General features: G+C 41.6%; 1 protein-coding gene across 4 annotated transcripts; it reads right to left on the bottom strand.

The window, feature by feature from the left end:
* Positions 1–25,167, bottom strand: LOC311150595 (kinesin-like protein KIF2C). 4 transcript variants are annotated; one of them, XM_084188080.1, is made up of 22 exons: positions 25,003–25,167; positions 23,856–24,217; positions 21,623–21,717; positions 21,152–21,235; positions 20,987–21,035; positions 18,679–18,810; positions 18,325–18,438; positions 18,014–18,114; positions 17,436–17,531; positions 17,296–17,350; positions 17,026–17,188; positions 16,734–16,824; positions 16,556–16,619; positions 16,024–16,115; positions 15,731–15,873; positions 6,625–6,829; positions 3,593–3,703; positions 3,236–3,303; positions 3,054–3,144; positions 2,137–2,241; positions 528–621; positions 1–368 (listed from the first exon to the last, which is right to left on the bottom strand). In XM_084188080.1, the coding sequence occupies exons 3-22, from the start codon at positions 21,662–21,664 to the stop codon at positions 292–294; spliced, it is 1,977 nt and encodes a 658-aa protein (XP_084044206.1). In that variant the 5' UTR covers positions 21,665–21,717; positions 23,856–24,217; positions 25,003–25,167; the 3' UTR covers positions 1–291. The 4 variants fall into 4 exon arrangements, with proteins under 4 accessions (XP_084044206.1, XP_084044203.1, XP_084044205.1 ...); XM_084188077.1 differs by lacking the exon at positions 23,856–24,217 and adding an exon at positions 20,866–20,898 and having other exon boundaries at positions 25,003–25,159; XM_084188079.1 differs by lacking the exon at positions 25,003–25,167 and adding an exon at positions 20,866–20,898 and having other exon boundaries at positions 23,856–23,937.

Below are 25,167 nucleotides of genomic sequence, written 5' to 3'. Positions count from 1 at the left end.
TACCGGTAAAGACCTTTATTATATTCATAAATCATTTAAATGTTGGACAAATCTCCAGTTTGAATACAAATCAATTTAAAACATGAATTGTTAACATACTTTCATGGACATTTATGGTATGTAGTGAGAGGCTATGTTTTCTTTCATTTACCATTAATTAAAGTTAGCGGAAGGGAATTTATGCCCAATTGAACCCTTGCACAATGGTTAATAGTTATTGCATGAGAAAACAACTCCATGAAACTTATTAGAAAAATATGTCCAAGTGAACAAGTTGAGTGGCTGTCCCTCTCAGCAATAACCTGATTTGGGTGACATCCTTGCCAGTCGCTCTCCATCAATGGCAGACTGCAATGCCAGGACTGTGTCTGTAAAAAATAAAAAATAATAATCAGCCAAGGCCAGAGTTAGAAAAGCTAGAGGATGCACTTGGGATCAACCTTGACTTCAGACCTCAGGTTAGGCTGATAATTTTTGTTGTTGATGGAATTACAAAATGTAGCTGGTTTCTTAACACATCCACACACCCAGTAATTTTCTTGCATAGTCCACAATATCTGTCACCCCAGCCTCAATGTCATATGATGGCATCTCCATTGGCTTGAGAATATTACTGGCTCCCTGTACAACAGAAAACAAGAAAACAAAGACAGTGAACTTAGTCATTCAAAAAAAGTGTCATTACACAGTATCATTTTAACACTACGGTTATTTGTTATTTCCAGTCCAGTTGCAGTGCTTGACATGAACTTATCAGCAACTTGTTCTTTGGACAAGTAGGATAGATTTTTTACTTGTCCGAAAGCTCAAGTCACTTGCCCCCAACCAAAAAGTTGACAGAAAATTGTGTTGTATGATGCAAGGAACCACTACACAGAACAACCTTCATTATTGTCACTGGTGTTGACAATGGAAAGCTGCTGCTCTCTGATCCCATGTATTATATCTCCTGCCGTTGAGGCCTTGAGGAAGGCACTTAACCCCCCCAAAGTAAAACACTGCACTGACAGGCTACTGTATAAAACACGTGGCTGGAGCAAAAGCCTGCACACCCAGTAGCTCTCCTGGATTCTCCAGGAGGAGGGTTGGCCACCCTGCAACATTATTTTACAACGAAGTACTTTTTGTCTTTATAAAATAATTCCCTCATTCAATGAACTAGTGATCAAATGGCTAATGTGGACGAGGTAGCTAACAAAGACGTTTATCTATTGGTAAGGTTAAAATATTCAGTGTTCATGGGAGATCTTGACAGCATAGGAGATACTTGTCAGTTAGGCTATTCTAAGAATATTTGTTAACTTTGTCAGAATTACATGGCCAGTATTGAATAGAGGAGAATCCTAGCCAATTTTGAGTGCTTGAGAGACTGTTTTAGAACCGCAGTATGCAGCATTGGTTTCATCAACTGTGTGTTGGCCATTTGCAGTTATACACTAGTGCCAGTGAAAAGTTATTTTAAGACATCGGACATGACATTAAAGCATGCTAATAGTTATCTAGCGAGATAGTCAATTCAAAACATTGTGTAGTTTGGCTGGTAATCTAGTTAGTCTGTTGTATGTCATTATTTTACCCGCTGTGCAAAATGTCTCTCTTGCTCTCTCCTCTGGCAACGGCGCACTGGCTCACACACAGGTGATGCACACACCATGACTTTTCCAGGATTTTCATTGCTAACCAAAAATGTGCTATAACTGGGCAAATGACTCACTAGCAATTATCAACAAATGTGCAATTGCGGCTAGGCTGATTTTCATCTCAAAAACGCATCTCACAACTGCATGATTGAAAGACAGCTCATGCCTGTCAATGTAGGCCTACAATAATTACATTCCAATGCGCTCTGCAGAGATTGGGAGGACAGTGAGCAAAACATCGCATCTGGAGGACACTGATCCAATTATGATCGGAGTAGCCTAATTGTTTGATAGTGAATTTTGCATGTTACTTAAAAAAATATATATACTTGTCCACTCAGACAACTTAAATCTATAATCTGCTTGTCCAAATATTTATTTTACTTGCCCCGGACAAGCATTAATGTCGAGCCCTGCAGTTGCATCAAATTATATTGCAATTCTAGGTTCAGAATATGTCAGACAAGGAGTCTTTGGGACATAGATATAGGTATACCATCAACTCCTCGTGTACCCTTTCCTCCAGCTCAGAAACCTGGGATATGGCCTCGTACACCTGGGATATGGCCTCGTACACATCGGTCATGGGCACAATGGAGTCCTGCAAAGAAGATCAGAAGTCAATAACATGCCCACTTTAGCACTTGATACTACAGTGGTTCCCAAACTGGGGGACGCGCCATCTAGGAACTCAGTCCGGCTTTAAAACGTACTCTTGAAAGTTGTAATAGTAGAATGCACAAGGAGCAATTTAGAAATTGGGTAGTGCATCATCAGTTCCTCTTGTCGTGTTAGTCATTGAATACCTTCGAGAGCTATTTATTACTTGTCAGAAATGTCCAGATCAACTAGCCCATGTCAGCTAACTGTGTTTATTTAGGTTTTTTAGCCCACATATATTGTAATGTTTTTGTCACCAAAATATCACATGAATACACATTAGACATGGCAAAATGTATAGAATTAAAAATAAAATTAGCTTTAAACCTGCAAAATTCTCTCCAGCAACAAGAGGGGTGTGAACAGTTTGTGTCATGAACAGTGCTTGTGCCCATAGAAATTGACATGGCGCATGCACGGGGGGGTTGCGGGATGTTCCTCAATGCTGGAAGGGGAGCCCCCCCCCCCGAGTTAAAAAGTGTGGGAACCTCTGCTATGACACACTGAAGAACAGGAAGTATCTGGTCAGAAAATTTTTTTTTGAAACAAATGTATGCACTCACTAACTGTAAGTCACTCTGGATAAGAGCATCTGCTAAATGACTAAAATGTAAAATCTCTTTTTAAAAACTTAATTAGCACAGTCTGTCCCCTGAGGACCAATCAGTGCTAAGCAACTAAACAGGCGAGGAGCATCCTATTCCCTATATAGCACTCTACTTTTGACCAGGGCCCATGGTCTTTTGATCTCACCTCTTCTGATGAAGAGCTGTCCACTTCCATCTCAATCTTCTTGGGAAGATCAGCATCATTCACCTTTGACGTCCCGTTCAGCTCCTTCACTCTATGACAACAAATTTGTTTTACATTTAGGCTTACTACTGGAAAAACAACAAAATAATAAGGATAATATCCATTGATTGTTTTGACGGTACCTGGCTGCATAGCGTAGTGTGTTTACAGTGGAATCGCATGAGGACATTCCAGGAGACACCATTGCAATCTGGAAAATAAGAAAACCAACCAACATTATACCCGATATTAGGTCTACCTTCTAGTAATGTAGAGAGAGGGAAGGTCATTGATGTCTGAAACGTCAATCTTTTAACTTTGCTTAAATAAAACAACGAGTCAAAAAAAATGGTGAGCACCTTTTCCTTTTCAAGAGAGGGGGAACAACCACAGCTTAGCCTGGTCCCAGATCTGTTGGTGCTCTTGACAACTCCATTGCTGTCATTATCAAGCACATGTGCCTCTAGAGCTAAAGCCCAAAGAAAGGAGACAAGCCTTACCATGCATGTCCTGGAGTTCTCTCCGATGAAGGAGTCTCGGAGCACCTGTGTCAGCTTGCTCATCCTGAAGGGGATGTGGTGGCTGTCCATCCCCAAGGAGCGAATGCATTCCTACAGGGAGAGGAGGGAGCAAGCAGCGTTAAGACCAGGGGTGTCAAACATACAGATCCCACTAAATCCGGCACGTGGGTGGTTTGGGCCCAAAAATGTAAACATTTGTTTTTTAAATAGAGAAAAACGATCTCAATCGACACTGAAATTACTAAAACCTAGGGATGTGCATCTTTCCCTTTCAAGACAATTCGATACGTACCTAGGTACATAAGCTCCGATACGATGCAGGAACGATTGGTTTGAAATGATTCAGTGCGATTTGGTTTGATTAGAGAACTAATCGATGTGATTCGGTTCGATATGATTCGATGCAGTAACGCATTCATTTTTCATTCCAAATTCAAATCTGCTGATGGAGCTCCTAAACTGGGCCTCCCCGAGCTGGATCTGTCGGAGCTGACTTCTGGGTGTGCGTAAATGATGCATGTCTATGGTGTATATTACTCTATGTAGGCACCTGATCTGAGCCCACTACCACCAAAAAATGTGAATAGAAGTTTTGTAACATCTTAATCTATTTTCTGACCTATGCATGCTACATTTGGATAGGTTTGGGGTCAGCGGACCGATGTAGTCATATCTTAAAACGTCTGACTCGGGAACGACGCGTATCGGTGAATCGTTACATCCAAACTAAAACCTAATTGTAACTGTGTAGAAATAAATTGACCCACATTTATATAGTATCTTCAGTCATCGAAACGAAAGCTAGACAGTCCAGGAGCATAAAATAATTCCCCAAAAGATGGATAGAGGAAAATAGTTAGCAAAATTGGACAGCAAGGAAATATACTAGAGCCAGATAATTCCACCGAGTCAATAAATGACAGAAAAGGGGAATCTCATGCTTATCTGAACACTTGTGGCCATTATCATGTGTCATTAATTTCACAATGTAAGAAATCAACATTTTAACATTATTGGACAATTGCGCTTTTAGAAGGCAATTTATGAGAATTCAGTGTAATTTTCTTTTACTTTTCCATTTCTCTGCGTAAAACAGTATATATCGGCAGATCTATTGTATCGGAAAGTTGTCCCCCCCAAAAAAAACAATCGGACCCAAAAAAAAAATATTGGTCAGGCTCTACTCTGGACCTATAGTATATAATTTTAATGGTAGGTTTAATTGAACAGTGAGAGAAAAGAATAACAAAAAAATCCAGAAAAATGCATGTCAAAAATGTTATAAATTGATTTGCATTTTAATGAGGGAAATACGTATTTGACCACCTCTCAATCAGAAAGATTTCTGGCTCCCAGGTGTCTTTTATACAGGTAACGAGCTGAGATTAGGAGCACACTCTTAAAGGGAGTCCAGCTAATCTCAGTTTGTTACCTGTATAAAAGACACCTGTCCACAGAAACAATCAATCAGATTCCAAACTCTCCACCATGGCCAAGACCAAAGAGCTCTCCAAGGATGTCAGGGACAAGATTGTACACCTACACAAGGCTGGAATGGGCTACAAGACCATCGCCAAAGCAGCTTGGTGAGAAGGTGACAACAGTTGGTGCGATTATTCGCAAATGGAAGAAACACAAAATAACTGTCAATCTCCCTCGGCCTGGGGCTCCATGCAAGATCTCACCTCGTGGAGTTGCAATGATCATGAGAACGGTGAGGAATCAGCCCAGAACTACACGGGAGGATCTTGTCAATGATCTCAAGGCAGCTGGGACCATAGTCACCAAGAAAACAATTGGTAACACACTACGCCGTGAAGGACTGAAATCCTGCAGCGCCCGCAAGGTCCCCCTGCTCAAGAAAACACATACATGCCCGTCTGAAGTTTGCCAATGAATATCTGAATGATTCAGAGGAGAACTGGGTAAAAGTGTTGTGGTCAGATGAGACCAAAATGGAGATCTTTGGCATCAACTCAACTCGCCGTGTTTGGAGGAGGAGGAATGCTACCTATGACCCCAAGAACACCATCCCCACCGTCAAACATGGAGGTGGAAACATTATGCTTTGGGGGTGTTTTTCTGCTAAGGGGACAGGACAATTTCACCGCATCAAAGGGACGATGGACGGGGCCATGTACTGTCAAATCTTGGGTGAGAACCTCCTTCCCTCAGCCAGGGCATTGAAAATGGGTCGTGGATGGGTATTCCAGTATGACAATGACCCAAAACACACGGCCAAGACAACAAAGGAGTGGCTCAAGAAGAAGCATATTAAGGTCCTGGAGTGGCCTAGCCAGTCTCCAGAGCTTAATCCCATAGAAAATCTGTGGAGGGAGCTGAAGGTTCGAGTTGCCAAACGTCAGCCTCGAAACCTTAATGACTTGGAGAAGATCTGCAAAGAGGAGTGGGACAAAATCCCTCCTGAGATGTGTGCAAACCTGGTGGCCAACTACAAGAAACGTCTGACCTCTGTGATTGCCAACAAGGGTTTTGCCACCACGTACTAAGTCATGTTTTGCAGAGGGGTCAAATACTTATTTCCCTCATTAAAATGCTAATCAATTTATACATTTTTTTACATGCATTTTTCTGGATTTTGATGTTGTTATTCTGTCTCTCACTGTTCAAATAAACCTACCATTAAAATTATAGACTGATCATTTCTTTGTCAGTGGGCAAACGTACAAATTCAGCAGGGGATCAAATACTCTTTTCCCTCACTGTAGAAAGAATTAGCTCCTCACTGAATATTCTCAAATCATACACATTTAAACTCTTATTTTGAGGTCAAAAGATATTGTTACATTGATACCACTGGTGACATTGCCAACACATTTCTGAAGGGTTTTGCTGTACATACAGGTGGTGTATGCCTGCTATATGATGATATTCACTAGGCACAAAATGGAGGGACTAACTGAACATGTCCAATAAACATTTTCCGTTGCAGAATGTTTTGCTACCACGTGTGCACTAAGCTAGTAGTTGTAGACAGTAGTTGTATTCACCTTGAGAGCGAGCAGGCTGCGGTTGATCTCGGCCGTCTCTACGAGGGTCTGTCTGTCACTGCTGCGAACGTCAATACCCCTCTCGTTCCCCGCCAGGTCCACCAGGGAGAACTTCCCGTGCACCTGCTTCCTCCTCCGCAGGATCACCTGCAGGATGGCGTGGGAGCGAGACGAGTTGGCGTTGGCTGATGTCTGGCCAGAAGTCCTGAGAAAGAGAGGTGTATCAGATCGTTATTCACAAGTTATTCACTACGCTAAAGTTAAGAGATATTGGCAGGGGTGAAAGTAAAGTGGTCTGGTACGGCATCCCGGCAAAATAAATAGTGGGGGTACGTTGTACCAGTAAAACATGAGCCCATCAGAATAATGAAAACAAAATGTCAAGAAAACTGTCGTTTATTACACCATTATTTATCATGAAAAATGTGCGAATGGACTTGAAAGGTGGTATAGCCTACGCTCCAAATTGCGATGTGGTTAGACGAGAACATTGACATTTTGCCAAGGCAGAGATGAGTGGCGGAAACCGAACGGGGACAGCAGTGGAGGCATTAATTCTGGCCTAATGACAGTTGACAAATGTCTTTACACTTGGTGTTTTGTGTAACATATGTCTCTTTCCATTCACCTATTTTTCAGAGGCTTGAAATATGTTGTGAGTGGAGAAACTTGCACGGGTAGCCTAGTAAAGGAGCCCTTTGAAGTGATTGACAATCAGATGAAAACGATGTGACTGGTAATACATTGGTAACACATTTTAAAAGTCAAATGACAAATCTTTATGACTAGGACCACAGAGATGCTATTGAATTAATAGGGATTCTAAATATAACTATGATTAGGCCCCACGGCAGGCCCCGCCCATTAGGCAGGATTAGGCAGCCACCTAGAGCGGCAGTTTGACGAGGGCGGCATTTTCCGAGCTAAACTGACCAAGACGCACCTTCAACAACACATAACACATCACATTATTCTGCCCAAAAACAATGCACCTCCATCAACACTCCATCAAATTAATTTAACATGGGCTAAATGATGTAGCCTACAGTTGAAAGTAGTACCGCATGTGGTTTTTCTGTAGCCCATAGACTGGAGACCACATGTATTACAATGTCATGAGACACTTTTTAAATCATTACCTTATGAGGAGCTAGTGCAGGTGAAAGTCAACTAAAAAGGCAAACATCAGCTTTGGAGCGGATGCAGAATAATCAAACCGAGGTGGACAGCAAATGGTGCTGAAAATAATTCATTTAAACAACCGTCTTCATTTTCATTTTGACTTCACTAACAAGAGGGCTTTGTTGGAGCTTATTTCTTCCTATAAAATAACAAAATGAGGCAGGCCTACCTGTTTGACAGACACAATTATGCTATCCATAAATTTGTCAGTAGCCAAAATCCGCCAATACTATCACCATGCACTCCGTATAGTCTGAGAAGGACTGGGTGTGTTTGGTTAAAACCAGGGCTCAAATTGAGTGAGGGTATACCATACCCTTTCTAAAGAAAAAGGCAAAAAGGATAGGCCTACCAATTGTTAACTTTATATTTATGTATAAATAAAAAGTATCCAGATAATATAAAGTGTATACTTTCTGGGTGATTTAAATATTGACTGGCTTTCATCAGGCTGCCCACTCAAGAGAAAGCTTCAAACCGTAACCAGTGCCTGCAACCTGGTTCAGGTTATCAGTCAACCTACCAGGGTGGTTATAAACAGTACAGTATTGATCATATCTTTACTAATGCTGCAGAGATTTGTTTGAAAGCAGTATCCAAATCCATTGGATGTAGTGATCACAATATAGTAGCCATATCTAGGAAAACCAAAGTTCCAAAGGCTGGGCTGGGCCTAATATAGTGTATAAGAGATCATACAATACGTTTTGTAGTGATTCCTATGTTGTTGATGTAAAGAATATATGTTGGTCCGTGGAGTGTAATGAGGAGCAAACAGACACTGCACTTGACACATTTATGAAATTGCTTAATCCAGTTACTAATAAGCATGCACCCATTTTTTTTATTTCACCTTTATTTAACCAGGTAAGCCAGTTGAGAACAAGTTCTCATTTACAACTGCGACCTGGCCAAGATAAAGCAAAGCAGTGCGATAAAAACAACAGAGATACATATGGGGTAAACAAAACAAAGTCAAAAATACAACAGAAAATATATATATACAGTGTGTGCAAATGTAGCAAGTTATGGAGGTAAGGCAATAAATAGGCCATAGTGCAAAATAACAATTTAGTATTAACACTGGAATGATAGTGCAAATGTGCAAGAGATGTGCAAGAGATGATGTGCAAATAGAGATACTGGGGTGCAAATGAGAAAAATAAATAACAATATGGGGATGAGGTAGTTGGGTGGGCTAATTTCAGTTGGGCTGTGTACAGGTGCAGTGATCGGTAAGGTGCTCTGACAACTGATGCTTAAAGTTAGTGAGGGAGATAAGTGTCTCCAGCTTCAGAGATTTTTGCAGTTCGTTCCAGTCATTGGCAGCAGAGAACTGGAAGGCATGGTGGCCAAAGGAGGTGTAGGCTTTGGGGATGACCAGTGAGATATACCTGCTGGAGCGCATACTACGGGTGGGTGTTGCTATGGTGACCAATGAGCTAAGATAAGGCGGGGATTTGCCTAGCAGTGATTATAGATGACCTGGAGCCAGTGGGTTTGGCGACGAATATGTAGTGAGGACCAGCCAACAAGAGCGTACAGGTCACAGTGGTGGGTAGTATATGGGGCTTTGGTGACAAAACGGATGGCACTGTGATAGACTACATCCAATTTGCTGAGTAGAGTGTTGGAAGCTATTTTGTAAATGACATCGCTGAAGTCAAGGATCGGTAGGATAGTCAGTTTAACGATGGTATGTTTGGCAGCATGAGTGAAGGAGGCTTTGTTGCGAAATAGGAAGCAGATTCTAGATTTAACTTTGGATTGGAGATGCTTAATGTGAGTCTGGAAGGATAGTTTACAGTCTAACCAGACACCTAGGTATTTGTAGTTGTCCACATACTCTAGGTCAGACCCGCCGAGAGTAGTGATTCTAGTCGGGCGGGCGGGTGCCAGCAGCGTTCGATTGAAGAGCATGCATTTAGTTTTACTAGTGTTTAAGAGCAGTTGGAGGCTACGGAAGGAGTGTTGTATGGCATTGAAGCTCGTTTGGAGGTTTGTTAACACAGTGTCCAATGAAGGGCCAGATGTATACAAAATGGTGTCGTCTGCGTAGAGGTGGATCTGAGAGTCACCAGCAGAGAAAAGAGTCAGCCTGAGAATTGAACCCTGTGGCACCCCCATAGAGACTGCCATAGGTCCAGACAACAGGCCCTCCGATTTGACACATTGAACTCTATCTGAAAAGTAGTTGGTGAACCAGGCGAGGCAGTCATTTGAGAAACCAAGGCTATTTAGTCTGCCAATAAGAATGCGGTGGTTGACAGAGTTGAAAGCCTTGGCCAGGTCGATGAAGACGGCTGCACAGTACTGTCTATTATCGATCGCGGTTATAATATCGTTTAGGACCTTGAGCGTGGCTGAGGTGCACCCATGACCAGCAAGTTGCAGCGGAGGGTGCAGAGCTGGTGGCCGGGGTAGTGAGCTCCTGAGTGGCGCAGTGGTCTAAGGCACTGCATCGCAGTGCTAACTGTGTCACTAGAGATCCTGGTTCGAATCCAGGCTCTGTCGCAGCCGGCCGCGACCGGGAGACTCATGGGCGACGCACAATTGGCCCAGCGTCGTCCAGGGTAGGGGAGGGAATGGCCGTCAGGGATGTAGCTCAGTTGATAGAGCATGGCGTTTGCAACGCCAGGGTTGTGGGTTCGATTCCCACGGGGGGCCAGTATAAAAATAAATAAATAATGTATTCACTAACTGTAAGTCGCTCTGGATAAGAGCGTCTGCTAAATGACTAAAATGTAATGTAAATGTAGTGGTAGCCAGGTGGAAAGCACGGCCAGCCGTAGCAAAATGCTTGTTGAAATACTCCATTATTGTAGATTTATCGGTAGTGACAGTGTTTCCTAGCCTCAGTGCAGTGGGCAGCTGGGAGGAGGTGCTCTTATTCTCCATGGACTTTACAGTGTCCCAAAACTTTTTGGAGTTAGTGCTACAGGATGCAAATTTCTGTTTGAAAAAGCTAGCCTTTGCTTGTGTATATTGGTTCCTAACTTCCCTGAAAAGTTGCATATCGCGGGGGCTATTCAATGCTAATGCAGTATGCCACAGGATGTTTTTGTGCTGGTCAAGGGCAGTCAAGTCTGAGGAGAACCAGGGGCTATCTCTGTTCTTAGTTCTGAATTTCTTTAAATGGGGCATGCTTATTTAAGATTGAGATGAAAGCACTTTTAAAGAAAATGACTAAAAACTTAAATCCCTGTGGATTGATGAGGAATTGAAAGATTGTATGGTTGAGAGGGATGAGGCAAAAGGAATGGCAAATAAGTCTGGCTGCACAACCGATTGGCATGTGACTAAATTGAATAAAAAGAAGAAACACACTATGAAACAAGGATAAATGACATAAATAATGATAGTAAAAAGCTTTGGAGCGCCTTAAAATCAATTTTGGGAAAAAAGGCAAACTCAGCTCCATCATTCATTGAATCAGATTGCTCATTCAATCACAAAACCAACTGCTATTGCCAACTACTTTAATAATTTTTTCATTGGCAAGATCAGCAAACTTAGGCATAACATGCCAGCAACAATTGCTGACACTACACATCCAAGTACACTACCATTGGGGTCACTTAGAAATGTCCTTGTTTTCCATGAAAGCATACATGAAATGAGTTAGAATAGGAAATGTAGTCATTGACAAGGTTAGAAATAATTATTTTTAATTGAAATAATAATTGTGTCCTTCAAACTTTGCTTTCGTCAAAGAATCCTCCATTTGCAGCAATTACAGCCTTGCAGACCTTTGGCATTCTAGTTGTCAATTTGTTGAGGTAATCTGAAGAGATTTCACCCCATGCTTCCTGAAGCACCTCCTACAAGTTGGACTGGCTTCATGGGCACTTCTTACGTACCATACGGTCAAGCTGCTCCCACAACAGCTCAATAGGGTTGAGATCCGGTGACTGTGCTGGCCACTTCATTATAGACAGAATACCAGCTGACTACTTCTTCCCTAAATAGTTATTGCATAGTTTGGAGCTGTGCTTTGGGTCATTGTCCTGTTGTAGGAGGAAATTGGCTCCAATCAAGCGCCGTCCACAGGGTATGGGGCATGGCGTTGCAAAATGGAGTGATAGCCTTCCTTCTTCAATATCCCTTTTACCCTGTACAAATCTCCCACTTTACCACCACCAAAGCACCCCCAGACCATCACATTGCCTCCACCATGCTTGACAGATGGCATCAAGCACTCCTCCAGCATCTTTTAATTTGGTCTGCGTCTCACAAATGTTATTCTTTGTGATCCGAACACCTCAAACTTTGATTAGTCTGTCCATAACACTTTTTTCCAATCTTCCTCTGTCCAGTGTCTGTGTTCTTTTGCCCATCTTAATATTTTATTTTTATTGGCCAGTCTGAGATGTTTTTTTTTTTTTTTTTCAACTCTGCCTAAAAGGTCAGCATCCCGGAGTCGCCTCTTCACTGTTGACGTTGAGACTGGTGTTTTGCGGGTACTATTTAATTAAGCTGACAGTTGAGGACCTGTGAGGCGTCTGTTTCACAAACTCGACACTAATGTATTTGTCCTCTTGCTCAGTTGTGCACCGGGGCCTCCCACTCTTTCTATTCTGGTTAGAGCCAGTTTGCGCTGTTCTGTGAAGGGAGTAGTACACAGCGTTGTAGGAGATCTTCAGTTTCTTGGCAATTTCTCGCATGGAATAGCCTTCATTTCTCAGAACAAGAACAGACTGACGAGTTTCAGAAGAAAGTTCTTTGTTTCTGGCCATTTTGAGCCTGTAATCGAACCAACAATTGCTGATGCTCCAGATACTCAACTAGTCTCAAGAAGGCCAGTTTTATTTCTTCTTTAAAATCAGCACAACAGTTTTCAGCTGTGCTAACATAATTGCAAAAGGGTTTTCTAATGATCAATTAGCCTTTTAAAATGATAAATTTGGATTAGCAAACACAACGTGCCATTGGAACACAGGACTGATGGTTGCTGATAAATGGGCCTCTGTACGCCTATGTAGATATTCCATTACAATTCAGCCGTTTCCAACTACAATAGCCATTTACAACATTAACAATGCCTACACTGTATTTCTGATCAATTTTATGTTATTTTAAAAAGGACAAAAAAAAATAGCTTCTCTTTCGAAAACAAGGACATTTCTAAGTGACCCCAAACTTTTGAACGGTAGTATATATCTGACCAAATTATGAAAGACAAGCATTGTAATTTGGAATTCCGTAAAGTGAGTGTGGAAGAGGTGAACAAATTGTTGTTGTCTATTAACAATGACAAGCCACCGGGGTCTGAGAACTTGGATGGAAAATTGCTGAGGATAATAGCGGACGATATTGCCACTCCTATTTGCTATATTTTCAATTTAAGCCTACTAGAATGGGTGTGCTCCCAGGCTTGGAGGGAAGCAAAAGTCATTCCACTACCTAAGAACACTAAAGCACTCTTTACTGGCTCAAACAGCCGACCAGTTAGCCTGTTACCAACCCTTAGTAAACTATCGGAAAAAACCTGTTTGACCAGATACAATGCTATTTGACTGTAAACAAATTGACAAACTTTCAGCATGCTTATAGAGAAGGACATTCAACAAGCACAGCACTTACACAAATTACTGATGATTGGCTGAGAGAAATTGATGATAAAAAAAATTGTGGGGGCTGTTTTGTTAGACTTCAGTGCAGCTTTTGACATTATCGATCAAAATCTGCTGCTGCTGGAAAAACGTATGTGTTATGGCTTTACACCCCCTGCTATATTGTGGACAAAGAGTTACTTGTCTAACAGAACACAGAGGGTGTGCTTTAATGGAAGCCTCTCAAACATAATCCAGGTAGAATCAGGAATTCCCCAGGGCAGCTGTCTAGGCCCCTTGCTTTTTTCCATCTTTACTAACGACATGCCACTGGCTTTGAGTAAAGCCAGTGTGTCTATGTATGCGGATGACTCAACACTATACACATCAGCTACTACAGCAACACTTAACAAAGAGTTGAAGTTAGTTTCGGAATGGGTGGCAAGGAATAAGTTAGTCCTGAATATTTCCAGAACTAAAAGCATTGTATTTGGGTCAAATCATTCACTAAACCCTAAACTTCAACTACATCTCGTAATGAATAATGTGGAAATTGAATAAGTTGAGGTGACTAAACTGCTGGAGTAACCCTGGATTGTAGACTGTCATGGTCAAAGCATATTGATACAACAGTAGCTAAGACGGGGAGAAGTATGTCCATAATTAAGCGCTGCTCTGCCTTCTTAACAACACTATCAACAAGGCAGGTCCTACAGGCCCTAGTTTTGTCGCACCTAGACTATTGTTCAGTAGTGTGGTCAGGTGCAACAAAGAGGGACTAGGGAAAATTGCAGTTGGCTCAGAACAGAGCAGCACGGCTGGCCCTTAAAAGTACACGGAGAGCTAACATTAATGACATGCATGTCAGTCTCTCCTGGCTCAGTGTGGAAGAGAGATTGACTTCATCACTGCTTGTTTTTGTAAGAGGTGTCGACAAGCTGAATGTACCGAGCTGTCTGTTTGGAATACTGGCACACAGCTCGGACACCCATGCATACCCCACAAGACATGCCACCAGAGGTCTCTTCACAGTCCCCAAGTCCAGAACAGACTATGGGAGGCGCACAGTACTACATAGAGCCATGACTACATGGTACTCTATACCACATCAGGTAACTGATGCAAGCAGTAGAATCAGATTGAAAAAAAACAACAGGTAAAAATACACCTTATGGAACAACGGGGACTGTGATGCAACACAAACATAGACACATGCATACAAACACACGATAACATACGCACTATACACACGTACACATGGATTGTGTTATAGATGTGGTAGTAGAGTAGAGGCCTGAGGGCATACACTTAATATGTTGTGAAATCTGTTATGAATGTATTGTAAATGTATAACTGCCTTAATTTTGCTGAACCCCAGGAAGAGTAGATGCTGCCTTGACAGCAGCTAATGGGGATCCATAATAAAATACAAAAGTGTTCTATAACAATGCTTAAATCCGTGATGCATTATGCTAGACAGAAGCTTTAAAACCAAAGATGTGACTGATGCATATGGGGATATATTGATTAGTTTCTATGACATTCTGAAGCTGAGCTGCGGGATTCAATATTCGAGACAAAAATGTGACTTATCTTTTGTCCCTATTAATTGAGCTTTCCACTTTCTGAGAAAAGATGTTTAAATGATTTAAGATTTTATCAGTGTAATCAGATTGAAAATATTAGGATATGTTATTGATATTTAAGTGATTTATATAGCCTACTAACCAGATGTGTTAAAAGTTGTTTAAATTTGTAGCACAGGCATATGAATTGGGCTACAATTATGTTGTTCTGCCAACTATTAGGTGAGAAAAAAAATAGGCCCAATGCCAAACCTACTGCCGGCCCTGCTGTAGCCTACACTATTATAGTTTAGCTAGGAGGATAGGAGGGGGGCCGCAATGCCACGATACATTTTTTGGTGCACACACAGGAGGTCCCGTACCAGGAAGAAATTACATCTACTTTCACCCTGGATATTGGTCAGTCTGGAGACAGGAAAACGCCCACCTGGGTTGGCGGAGTAGAACACTTAGAGAAAAGATGAGCAGCGCTCCAATGCCAGTGTGCTGCTTTTCTTTCCTCTTCTGAGAAAGATATTGGGCCCATATTTGTCAAAAAAAAACAACCAAGAACACAACACATATGGTTGACAAAGTCAGGAGAGAAAGACAAGGGGCCTGTTCAGGAGGGTGCAATGTTACAGAACATTCAGATAGAAATGTATAATGTAGAACAGATATGATTGTCTATCAAGTAGAATAGGTAGTAATGTCAACCATATTCATTACACTTCTATCTGTAAAGTTCTGAGCGTTTCACCTCACTGAACACACCCTGGTTGGAGTAAAAAAATAAAAAATGTGTACCTGCATGCACTGCCCATCTCAATCATCTTGATGACGTCTTCAGCACACGACACGTACATCTCCTGCAGGCCGACCACCTGGACCTGTTGTTTCTCATCCTCTAGCACTCTCAGCTTGGCCTTCTTGTTCAGCAAATCAAATACCTGAGGAGAGTAAGCAAGTGTGTTAGCAAAATGTCAAATTAGTCTTCTCTAAACTTTTGTCCTATTATCATGGATTCTCCACCAACAAAACATGTCAACCATCCAAACCACCAAGCTGCTTGAGGAGCACTATGAGCGTTTCCTTCGCACCATGCTGTTGTAGATCTCAAAGAAGGTCACATAGGGACACAGGTCCAGACTGGAATATCTCCTCTGCTTCAGGAGGGCGAACACATCCTGAGCTGAAGAACAAAGAGGAACAAGGAGTTACAAGACACTGAAAGACATCATGGAAGTATGGCCTAAGTAAAGGTTATTTACATAACCTTCACGTACATAACCTTTTTCTTTGCATCTAATATGTGAGGTGGACAGATCTATTCCTTAGTACTGATCTCAGAAATATCTAGGACTATCAAAATATTTCCAAATCAAATACTTTTATTGCTCGCTTAAACAGTTTAGTAGATGTTATAGCGGGTGCAGCGAAATGCTTGTGGTTCTAGCTCCTAACAGTGCAGTAAAAAGGTAAGACAAGTACCAAAAAATAAATAAACAAAGCACTCATGTCTTAAACATTTGAACCGGAGACTGATGCGTATCGGTGAATCATTACATCCCTAATAACTTAAGCTAAAAATGTAATGTTGTTGAAGCCAATGGCAAGTAGACAATGAATTACCTGCCATGGCATAGATCCCTTTGGCGCTGTTCTGGCTCTTCCCTGAAAAATCTCCTCCCATTGTCTGAATAGGGTAAAAGATAGGTACAAACTTTACATGACATGTTAAAAAAAATCTGGTGGATTTTAAGACAAAACTGCTATAGTGTCAGCCTGTCAGGTAAAGGGAAAGACTTACGTGAGTTTTACCACTTCCAGTTTGTCCGTAAGCAAAACAAGTTGCCATCCCTCCGTCAAAGATGGTCTGGACAAGAGGCTTGGCAGTGAACCTACCAGTGAAAAATATTGGTATATAACCATCTTGCGAAAACAGTAATGATGATACAACCAACAAACGTCATACAAGAGAACATACTTGCAAAGGGTATTTGAACAGAAAGTTTTTATTTTTTTATCAGTAAATTGTAAAATAACCCTGATAGAGAAAAACTGAACACAATATTGTTTAGAAATCAATAAAATGTGAATACCTGTACACTAAGTCATTGGTGGATGACTCGTCAAAGGAGTAGTCAAAATGGAAGACCTGGTTGTCAAGGTACTTTGTCAGATCCACTTTCTGCTTGGCCTCATGAAGGAGCATCGTTCCATTACCAGGGATAGACACCACATCAATCTCTTTCTTAGTCACCTCTAAGTCAACCACACATAGAAAGTCAACATTAAAGAGGACTTGAGAAGCAGGTTGGTGGATACAGGTAAGTCAGATAAGAGTCTTAGTTTGGTCAGTTAAAAGTAACCTTTATTGTTGAGAGGACGCTTGCGAACGCACACACAGATTCTATGAGCTTCAACCTGTGGACCAAAAAGAACATTACATATCTGATAAACACTAGTTATGAATAGCCTTCCACATTTCAACACTTGTCCTCCATCTTACCGTATCAGATGGAGATAAAGGAAGTACTTCCAAGGTCTCTCTGAACTCTTCAATCATCTGGTAAAACTGCTTGTTCGGTCGGTTTGAGTCTTCAAACTACAGGGAACAGAAATACATGTATTGGAGAAAGTGATGGTAGTAGTATTTAATATTGCCAATACATTAGTAAAGGCTTTTACTGTGTTCTCAGCTTCAAATGAAAATAAAAGGGGAAATTGACAGTAAGTCCGATATACCTACTAGTATGCATCTACAAAAAGATGAATTAACACAGGACATGGGCCAGTAGTACCAGGTAAACAAACAAACAGTGGCCGTGTCCGAATACCCATACTAGAGTACTACATACTTAAACTGCATACTCATTTCGGTGTTTGATCTAGTAGAATTCACTCGTCTTTTCCAACTCACGTGTTTGACAACAGCTGATAATCAGATAAATTGACGCGCTCTACCAAAATTAACAAATGGCGGGAGTCAACGCGAGATTTCACATACTATATTTTCACATACTATTTAGTACACTAATATGGGTATTCAGACACGACCACTGTCTCATTTGTGATCAATTCTCTTACTTTTCCTTTCTTGGGCACCATGTCAGAGCTCTTGACTGCATGGGACAATCTTTTGTACACTGGTTTGCTCATGTCTTGGGGTAGCACTGATCTCCGTCTGCCTGAAAGAGTGAAGATATCTAATGAGATGAAGATACTCAAAGATAGCAGGGCATCTCAGACTAGGATCTAGGTCTATTTAATCTTATTCATTGTGATCTATAAGGCTAAACTGATCCTAGATCAGAACTCCTCTTCCGAGGCAATTAAAAAATACAGGCCCAGGGCGATAAACATAGTGATGTGTGTGACTCAAAGTTCCTAAAGCTCACTTGAGGTGACTGAGGAGACACTCTTGGCCTCATTCTCCTTTAGGTCCTCGTTGACTGGAGGCAGGACAGCAGTCTGTCTCTGATTGTTCCTCTTCCCCTCTCGGTTGGGCACACCTGGAAAATGAAGCAGGATGACAAAGGTGAATATCAAGAGGTCTCCGAGTCACTGAGTGAAGCATTCAGTGGGTAATGGGATAAATTATGCCAGTATGTTTATGCCATCATGCCAACTCCTTCTCACGCCAAACAAAGGCTTGACAATGACTGCAATGGAGTTGCCAAGAGCACAAACAGATCTGGGACCAGGCTATAGGTGAAAGGCAATACATCAGAAATCATAGATGCACCCCCCACCTGAAGCTTTGAGGACAGAGGGAGGATACTCTGAAGACAGGGAGTCATGCTTAGTCTTAGCAGCAGGCTCAGAGACAGGAGCAGGGGTCTGGAACAAGCATGTCTGCCGTGTAGACTTTCTTGGAAGTGGAACTGAGAGGAAAGGTGTACATTTAGCACATTTACCACTATAGTTAAATGAAGTAGCTTTGGTGTGATTAATAACTCCTGTTCATCATCCTACTGATCCCAACACTAGACACCAAACCATAGAAATATAATGATTTATATGTAGTCCTACTACACAGCTGGCCAGCTCCTTCATACCACCACTAATAATCAGTGTTCAATTTTAGTTGGGTGAATCTGGCATGCCATAATCAATGAGAATTGCAGCAAATACATTACTTTTGATTTCAACATAAGCTGTAAAACAGAGATGAAGCAGAAACAGTGCCGTGTTAAAAAGAGAAAAGCAGACAGTAGCTTTGGGAACCACTTTAGTGCTTTTAGAAGGAGTTGTGGTGTGTTTGTGGAAACAACCAAGAACACCTAACTACTAGTATGTTAAGAAATAAGATCCATTTCACTAGAAAGAGTGCTAGTACCCTTAAGCAAACTGCCTAGGGTCAATTTACCGTATAAATATGTCTATATAGTTTGAATATTTTGGAACCCATCACATAAGGAACCTTTTGTCACAAAATGGCATTCTATACTGAACAAAAATATAAACGCAATATGTAAAGCAGGGTTCTTCAATTCCGGTCCTGGAGGGCCGAAACACCTCTGTTTTTCATCCTCTCCTTCTAATCAGGGGCTAATTCAGAACTGGGACACCAGGTGAGTGCAATTAACTACCAGGTAGAAATAAAAAACAGAAGTGTTTCGGCCCTCCAGGACCGGAATTGAAGAACCCTGATGTAAAGTGTTGGTTTCATGAGCTGAAATAAAAGATCCCAGAAATGTTCCATACGCACATTTTATTAAAATGTTTTCATACGCACAATTTTGTGCAGAAATGTGTTTACATCCCTGTTAGTGAGCATTTCTCCTTTGCCAAGATAATCCATCTACCTGACAGGTGTGGCACATCAAGAAGCTGATTAAACAGCATGATCATTACACAGGTGCACCCTGTGCTGGGGACAATAAAAGGCCCCTCTAAAATGTGCAGTTTGTCACACAACAATGCCACAGATGTCTCAACTTGAGGGAGCGTGCATTTGGCATGCCGACTGCAGAAATGTCCACCAGAGCTGTTGCCAAATAATTGAATGTTCATTTCTCTACCATAAGCTGCCTACAGCATTTTAGAGAATTTGGCAGTACGTCCAACCGGTGTCACAACCGTAGACCACGCCAGCACATTCGGCTTCTTTGCCGAGATAAGCCACCCGGACAGCTCATGAAACTGAGGAGTATTTCGTCTGAAATAAAGGCCTTTTGTGGCAGAAAAATATTCTGATTGGCTGGGCCTGGCTCCCCAGTGGATGGGCCATGGCTGTGCCCCTGCCCAGTCATGTGAAATCAATAGATTAGGACCTAATGAATTTATTTCAATTGACTGATTTCCTAATATGAACTGTAACTCAGATAAAATCGTTGAAATTGTTGCATGTTGCGTTTATATTTTTGTTCAGTATAGTAGGAAACAGTATAGTTTACAGGTAACTGTCAAAATAGATGAAACACCAACAAATTGTCTTAATAGAGCGTTGGGCCCCCATGAGACGCCAGAACAGCTTCAATGCCCTTTGGCATAGATTCTACAAGTGTCTGGAACTATTGGAAAACTATTTGCATTCTAGTTGAAACAGTATAGTATACTCTACATTAGTTAATCAATGAGTAAAGTTATTGTGCACAAGTAAGTAAAGATAAGAGTAAAATGATTGTGCACCTGAAGATGGAGTCACATAATAGCCTGTATCTTCAAATCAAGGTATAAGGCTGCCCACAGGCAGCCCCATTCTGATATTTTGCCCAATTATTGGCAAGAAATCTGATCTGATTGGTCAAAAGACAAATTAGTGACTGAAGATCTGATTGGTCAAAAGACCAATTAGTGGCAGAAGATCAGAATTGGGTTGCCTGTGTAAACAGCCTAAGTGTGCAGGGAAATAGGCCTATATGATGTGATTCCATCTCATATAAAGTGATTTAGCATTTGATTTGCTTTGAGAAGAACATGCATTGTATGCAAACCTGTCTCCTCAGGAGGACCCGCTGGAGCAGAAGCTTATGAAGGAAATATCCATAATTAACCATCACACACACCAATGAAACACACTTCTAAGACATACTAGAACTAGGCAAAATCACTTACGAATGGAAGGAGCAGGGATCCTGGATGAACGGAGACGGCTTTCATATTTCTGGAGAAAATAAAATCACACATGTAAACATTGCTCCTGATGTTAGGACCACAAACTTTCAAATTGAATGCACTTTGAACCTCAAGTTCCTAGGCCCATCCCTAGAGTATGCTTACCTTCTCTGGAGGAGCAGATGTACTAGTTGGTTTCATGTGCTCAAAAAGTGCTTCGTTCAGGGGCCATAATTCATTCATTTCGAGCTAAAGAGCAGGAATAGTAGTATGTCAACAATCACCAGTTTCAGTTGACAAGACTTACAGCGCATAGCTAGATCTATGAAAGATGCAACTATTGCCATCCGGATCACTTGAGTCCATAACAAAAACATCCATTAGTATTTTGTTAATTATTGCACTGTTGATATGGTCGCAAGAAATTGTGCATGTCAGCAGTAAAGTTCTCAAGATGGAGCACTTCTGGTACAAAGAAAAAAGTGTGACGATGCAAAATGCATAATCATGACACTTGTTGAATTGTACTCTAACATAACGGACTAAACTCCACGGTGAAGGAAGTTCACCACGGAGTGGCGTTTAGTCCAATATCTGTAACATAGATAAGGCACTTGTCTCTCTCGAGCTACTTACCTCTTTTCCCCTGCATACAGATTTCTCAAACCATTCAACCATCACAGTTCTCTTTGTGGAATCCACAGATTTGACGTTTGCAGGATGCACTCGCCCTGTAAAGACATTTAGAAGTCAGTAATATCATGTAAATTACACCCCGTTAGCTAGGCCACAGCAATGCCCTGGACCAGAGCTACAATGCCTTCAGAAAGTATTCACACCCCTTGACTTTTTCTATATTTTGTTGTGTTACAGCCTGAATTTTAAATTGATTAAATGGAGATGTTCTCTCACTGGCCTACACACAATAACCCCTAATTTCAAAGTGTAATTATGTTCTTACAATTTTTTACAAATTCCTTAAAAATGAAAGGCTGAAACATCGAGTCAATAAGTATTCAACCCCTTATGGCAAGCCTAAATAAATTCAGGAGTAATAATGTGCTTAACAAGTCACATAATAAATTGCATGGACTCACTTTGTGGAATAGTGTTTAACGTGATTTTTGAATGACTACCTCATCTCTGTAACCCACACATACAATGATCTGTAAGGTCCCTCAGTTGAGCAGTGAATTTCAAACACAGTTTCAACCACAAAGACCAGGGAGGTTTTCTAATGCCTCTCAAAGAAGGGCACCTATTGGTAGATGGGTAAAAATAAAAAAAGCAGACAAATCTCTTTGAGCCTGGTGAAGTTATTAATTACACTTTGGATGGTGTATCAATACACCCAGTCACTACAAAGATGCAGGCGTTCTTCCTAATTCAGTTGCTGGAGAGGAAGGAAACAGCTCAGGGATTTCACCATGAGGCCAATGGTGACTTTAAAGCAATTACAGAGTTTAATGGCATTAAAAACTGTAATATCTTATGTTTCGCCGAGTGTGGCTGAACGACGACATGGATAACATACAGCTGGCAGGATTTTCGGTGCATCGGCAAGATAGAACAGCTGCCTCCTGTAAGACAAGGGGTGGCGGTCTGTGTATATTGGTAAATAACAGCTGGTGCAAGAAATCTAACATTAAGGAAGTCTCAAGATTTTGCTCGCCTGAGCTAGAGTATCTCATGATAAGCTGTAGACCACACTATTTACCAAGAGAGTCAATCTATATTTTTCGTAGCTGTCTATTTACCACCACAAACCGATGCTGGCACTAAGACCGCACTCAACGAGCTGTATAAGGCCATAAGCAAACAAGAAAATGCTCATCCAGAGGTGGCGCTCCTAGTGGCCGGGGACTTTAATGCATGGGAAACTTAAACCTAATTTCTACCAGAATGTTAAATGTGCAACCAGAGGAGAGAAAAAAATTAAAACTCTAGACCACCTTTACTCCACACACAGAGACGCATACAAAACTCACCCTCACCCTCCATTTGGCAAATCTAACCATAATTCTATCCTCCCGATTCCTGCTTACAAGCAAAAACTAAAGCAGGAAGTACCAGTGACTCGCTCAATACGGAAGTGGTCAGATGACGCAGATGCTAAGCTCAGGACTGTTTTGCTAGCAGAGACTGGAATATGTTCCGGGATTCTTTCAATAGCATTGAGGAGTACACCACATCAGTCACTGGCTTCATGAATAAGTGCATCGATGATGTCGTCCCCACAGTGACCGTACGTACATACCCCAACCAGAAGCCATGGATTACAGGAAACATCCGCACTGAGCGAAAGGGTAGAGCTGCCGCTTTCAAGGAGCGGGACTCTAACCCGGACACCTATAAGAAATCCCGCTATGACCTCCGACAAACCATCAAACTGGCAAAGCGTCAATACAGGACCAAGATTGAATCGTACTACACCGGCTCCGCTGACATTTTCAACCTGGTTCTAATCCCAGAGCCGACTAGGTGAAAAATCTGTTGATGTGCCCTTAAGCAAGGCACTTAACCCTAATTGCTCTGGATAAGAGCGTCTGCTAAATGACTAAAATATGTATATATTCTTAAATTCCATTCCTTACTTAGATTTGTGTGTATATGTGAAATTGTTAGATATTACTGCACTGTAGGAGCTAGAAGTACAAGCATTTCGCTACACTCGCAATAACATCTGCTAAACACATGCATGTGACAAATACAATTTCATTTGATATCATGTTGAAACACGAGGTGATGGCGGCGGATGAATGGCACGACAATGGGCCTCAGGATCCCGTCACAGTATCTCTGTGCATTCAAATTGCCATCGAATAAAATGCAATTGTGTTCGTTGTCCATAGCTTATGCCTGCCCATACCATAACTAAACCATGGTGCACTCTGTTCACAATGTTGACATCAGCAAACCGCTCGCCCGGTACAGTTGAAACCGGGATTCATCCGTGTAGAGCACACTTCTCCAGCGTGCCAGTGGCCATCGAAGGTGAGCATTTGCCCATTGAAGTCGGTTACGACACCAAACTGATGTCAGGTCAAGACCCTGGTGAGGACGACGAGGACGCAGATGAGCTTCCCTGAGACAGTTTGTGCAGAAATTCTTGTTTAGGTGGCTAGTCTTGGACGATCCCGCAGGTGAAGAAGTCGAATGTGGAGGTCCTGGGCTGGCGTGGTTACACATGGTCTGCGGTTGTGAGGCCGGTTGGACGTATTGACAAATTCTCTGAAACGACATGGGAGGCGGCTTATGGTAGAGAAATTAACATTACATTCTCTGGCAACAGCGCTGGTGGACATTCCTGCAGTCAGCATGCCAATTGCACGCTCCCTCAAACCTTGAGACATCTGTGGCATTGTGTTGTGTGACAAAGCTGCACATTTTAGAGTGGCCTTTTATTGTCCCCAGCACAAGGTGCACCTGTGTAATGATCATGCTTTTTAAATCAGCTTCTTGATATCCCACACCTGTCAGGTGGATGGATTATCTTGGCAAAGGAGAAATGCTCACTAACATGGATGTAAACACATTTGTGCACAACATGAGAGAAATAAGCTTTCTGTGCACATGGAAAATGCCTGGGATCTTATTTCAGCTCATGAAACATGGGACCAACACTTTACATGTTGCAATTATTTTTGTTTAGTGTAACGTTAGGTCACCTAACTTTAGTACTACAACGGCCATAACTAGTAAAAACAAATAAAAAAATTGCTTAATTATCCTATATAGTTAGTTATGCCTACTAGCAGCTAATCAACACCACAACGTTAACCACGCATGCACCAATAACAATGCCTTTTTCGATTGTAACTTATTAACGTAGAACTTAATGACATGCGTTAAAGTTACTGTGTATTACAACAAATAAGTGCTAACGTTACATAGCTAAGTAATGTTCATATTAGCTATGTAAATAATTTGGGAGGCAAATCTGGCTAACTGTAACACTAACAAGTTAAATAAACAAAGCTAGCTAACAATTCCTTTAGCTAGCTAAATTAGCTTACCATCGCTTCGTTGGATGTTGACTGATAGCCCAACAAGAAGTTTCGACATAGTTGAATCCATGTTAATGCGTCAGCTCACTTGCCAAGTTTTTAAAAGTTATTCACATCCAACCTAGCTGGCTTCAGGCAAGCACCAAACAAATCCCAATCAACCGCCAAAGGTTC

The sequence above is a fragment of the Coregonus lavaretus genome (genome assembly GCF_964263955.1).
Source record: "Coregonus lavaretus genome assembly, chromosome: 23".
Classification (NCBI taxonomy): Eukaryota; Metazoa; Chordata; class Actinopteri; order Salmoniformes; family Salmonidae; genus Coregonus; species Coregonus lavaretus.
This window is presented reverse-complemented; position numbering and strand designations above follow the sequence as displayed.

Bases quoted from the DNA above. Each gene is read 5' to 3' on its own strand.
- LOC311150595 (XM_084188077.1), bottom strand. From the start codon at position 25,063: ATGGATTCAACTATGTCGAAACTTCTTGTTGGGCTATCAGTCAACATC. The intron at 21,718-25,002 runs GTAAGCTAATTT...ATGTCTTTACAG, and splicing joins CAACATCCAACGAAGCGATG to GGCGAGTGCATCCTGCAAAC. The intron at 16,620-16,733 runs GTAAGTCTTTCC...TACCCTATTCAG, and splicing joins CTGGAAGTGGTAAAACTCAC to ACAATGGGAGGAGATTTTTC.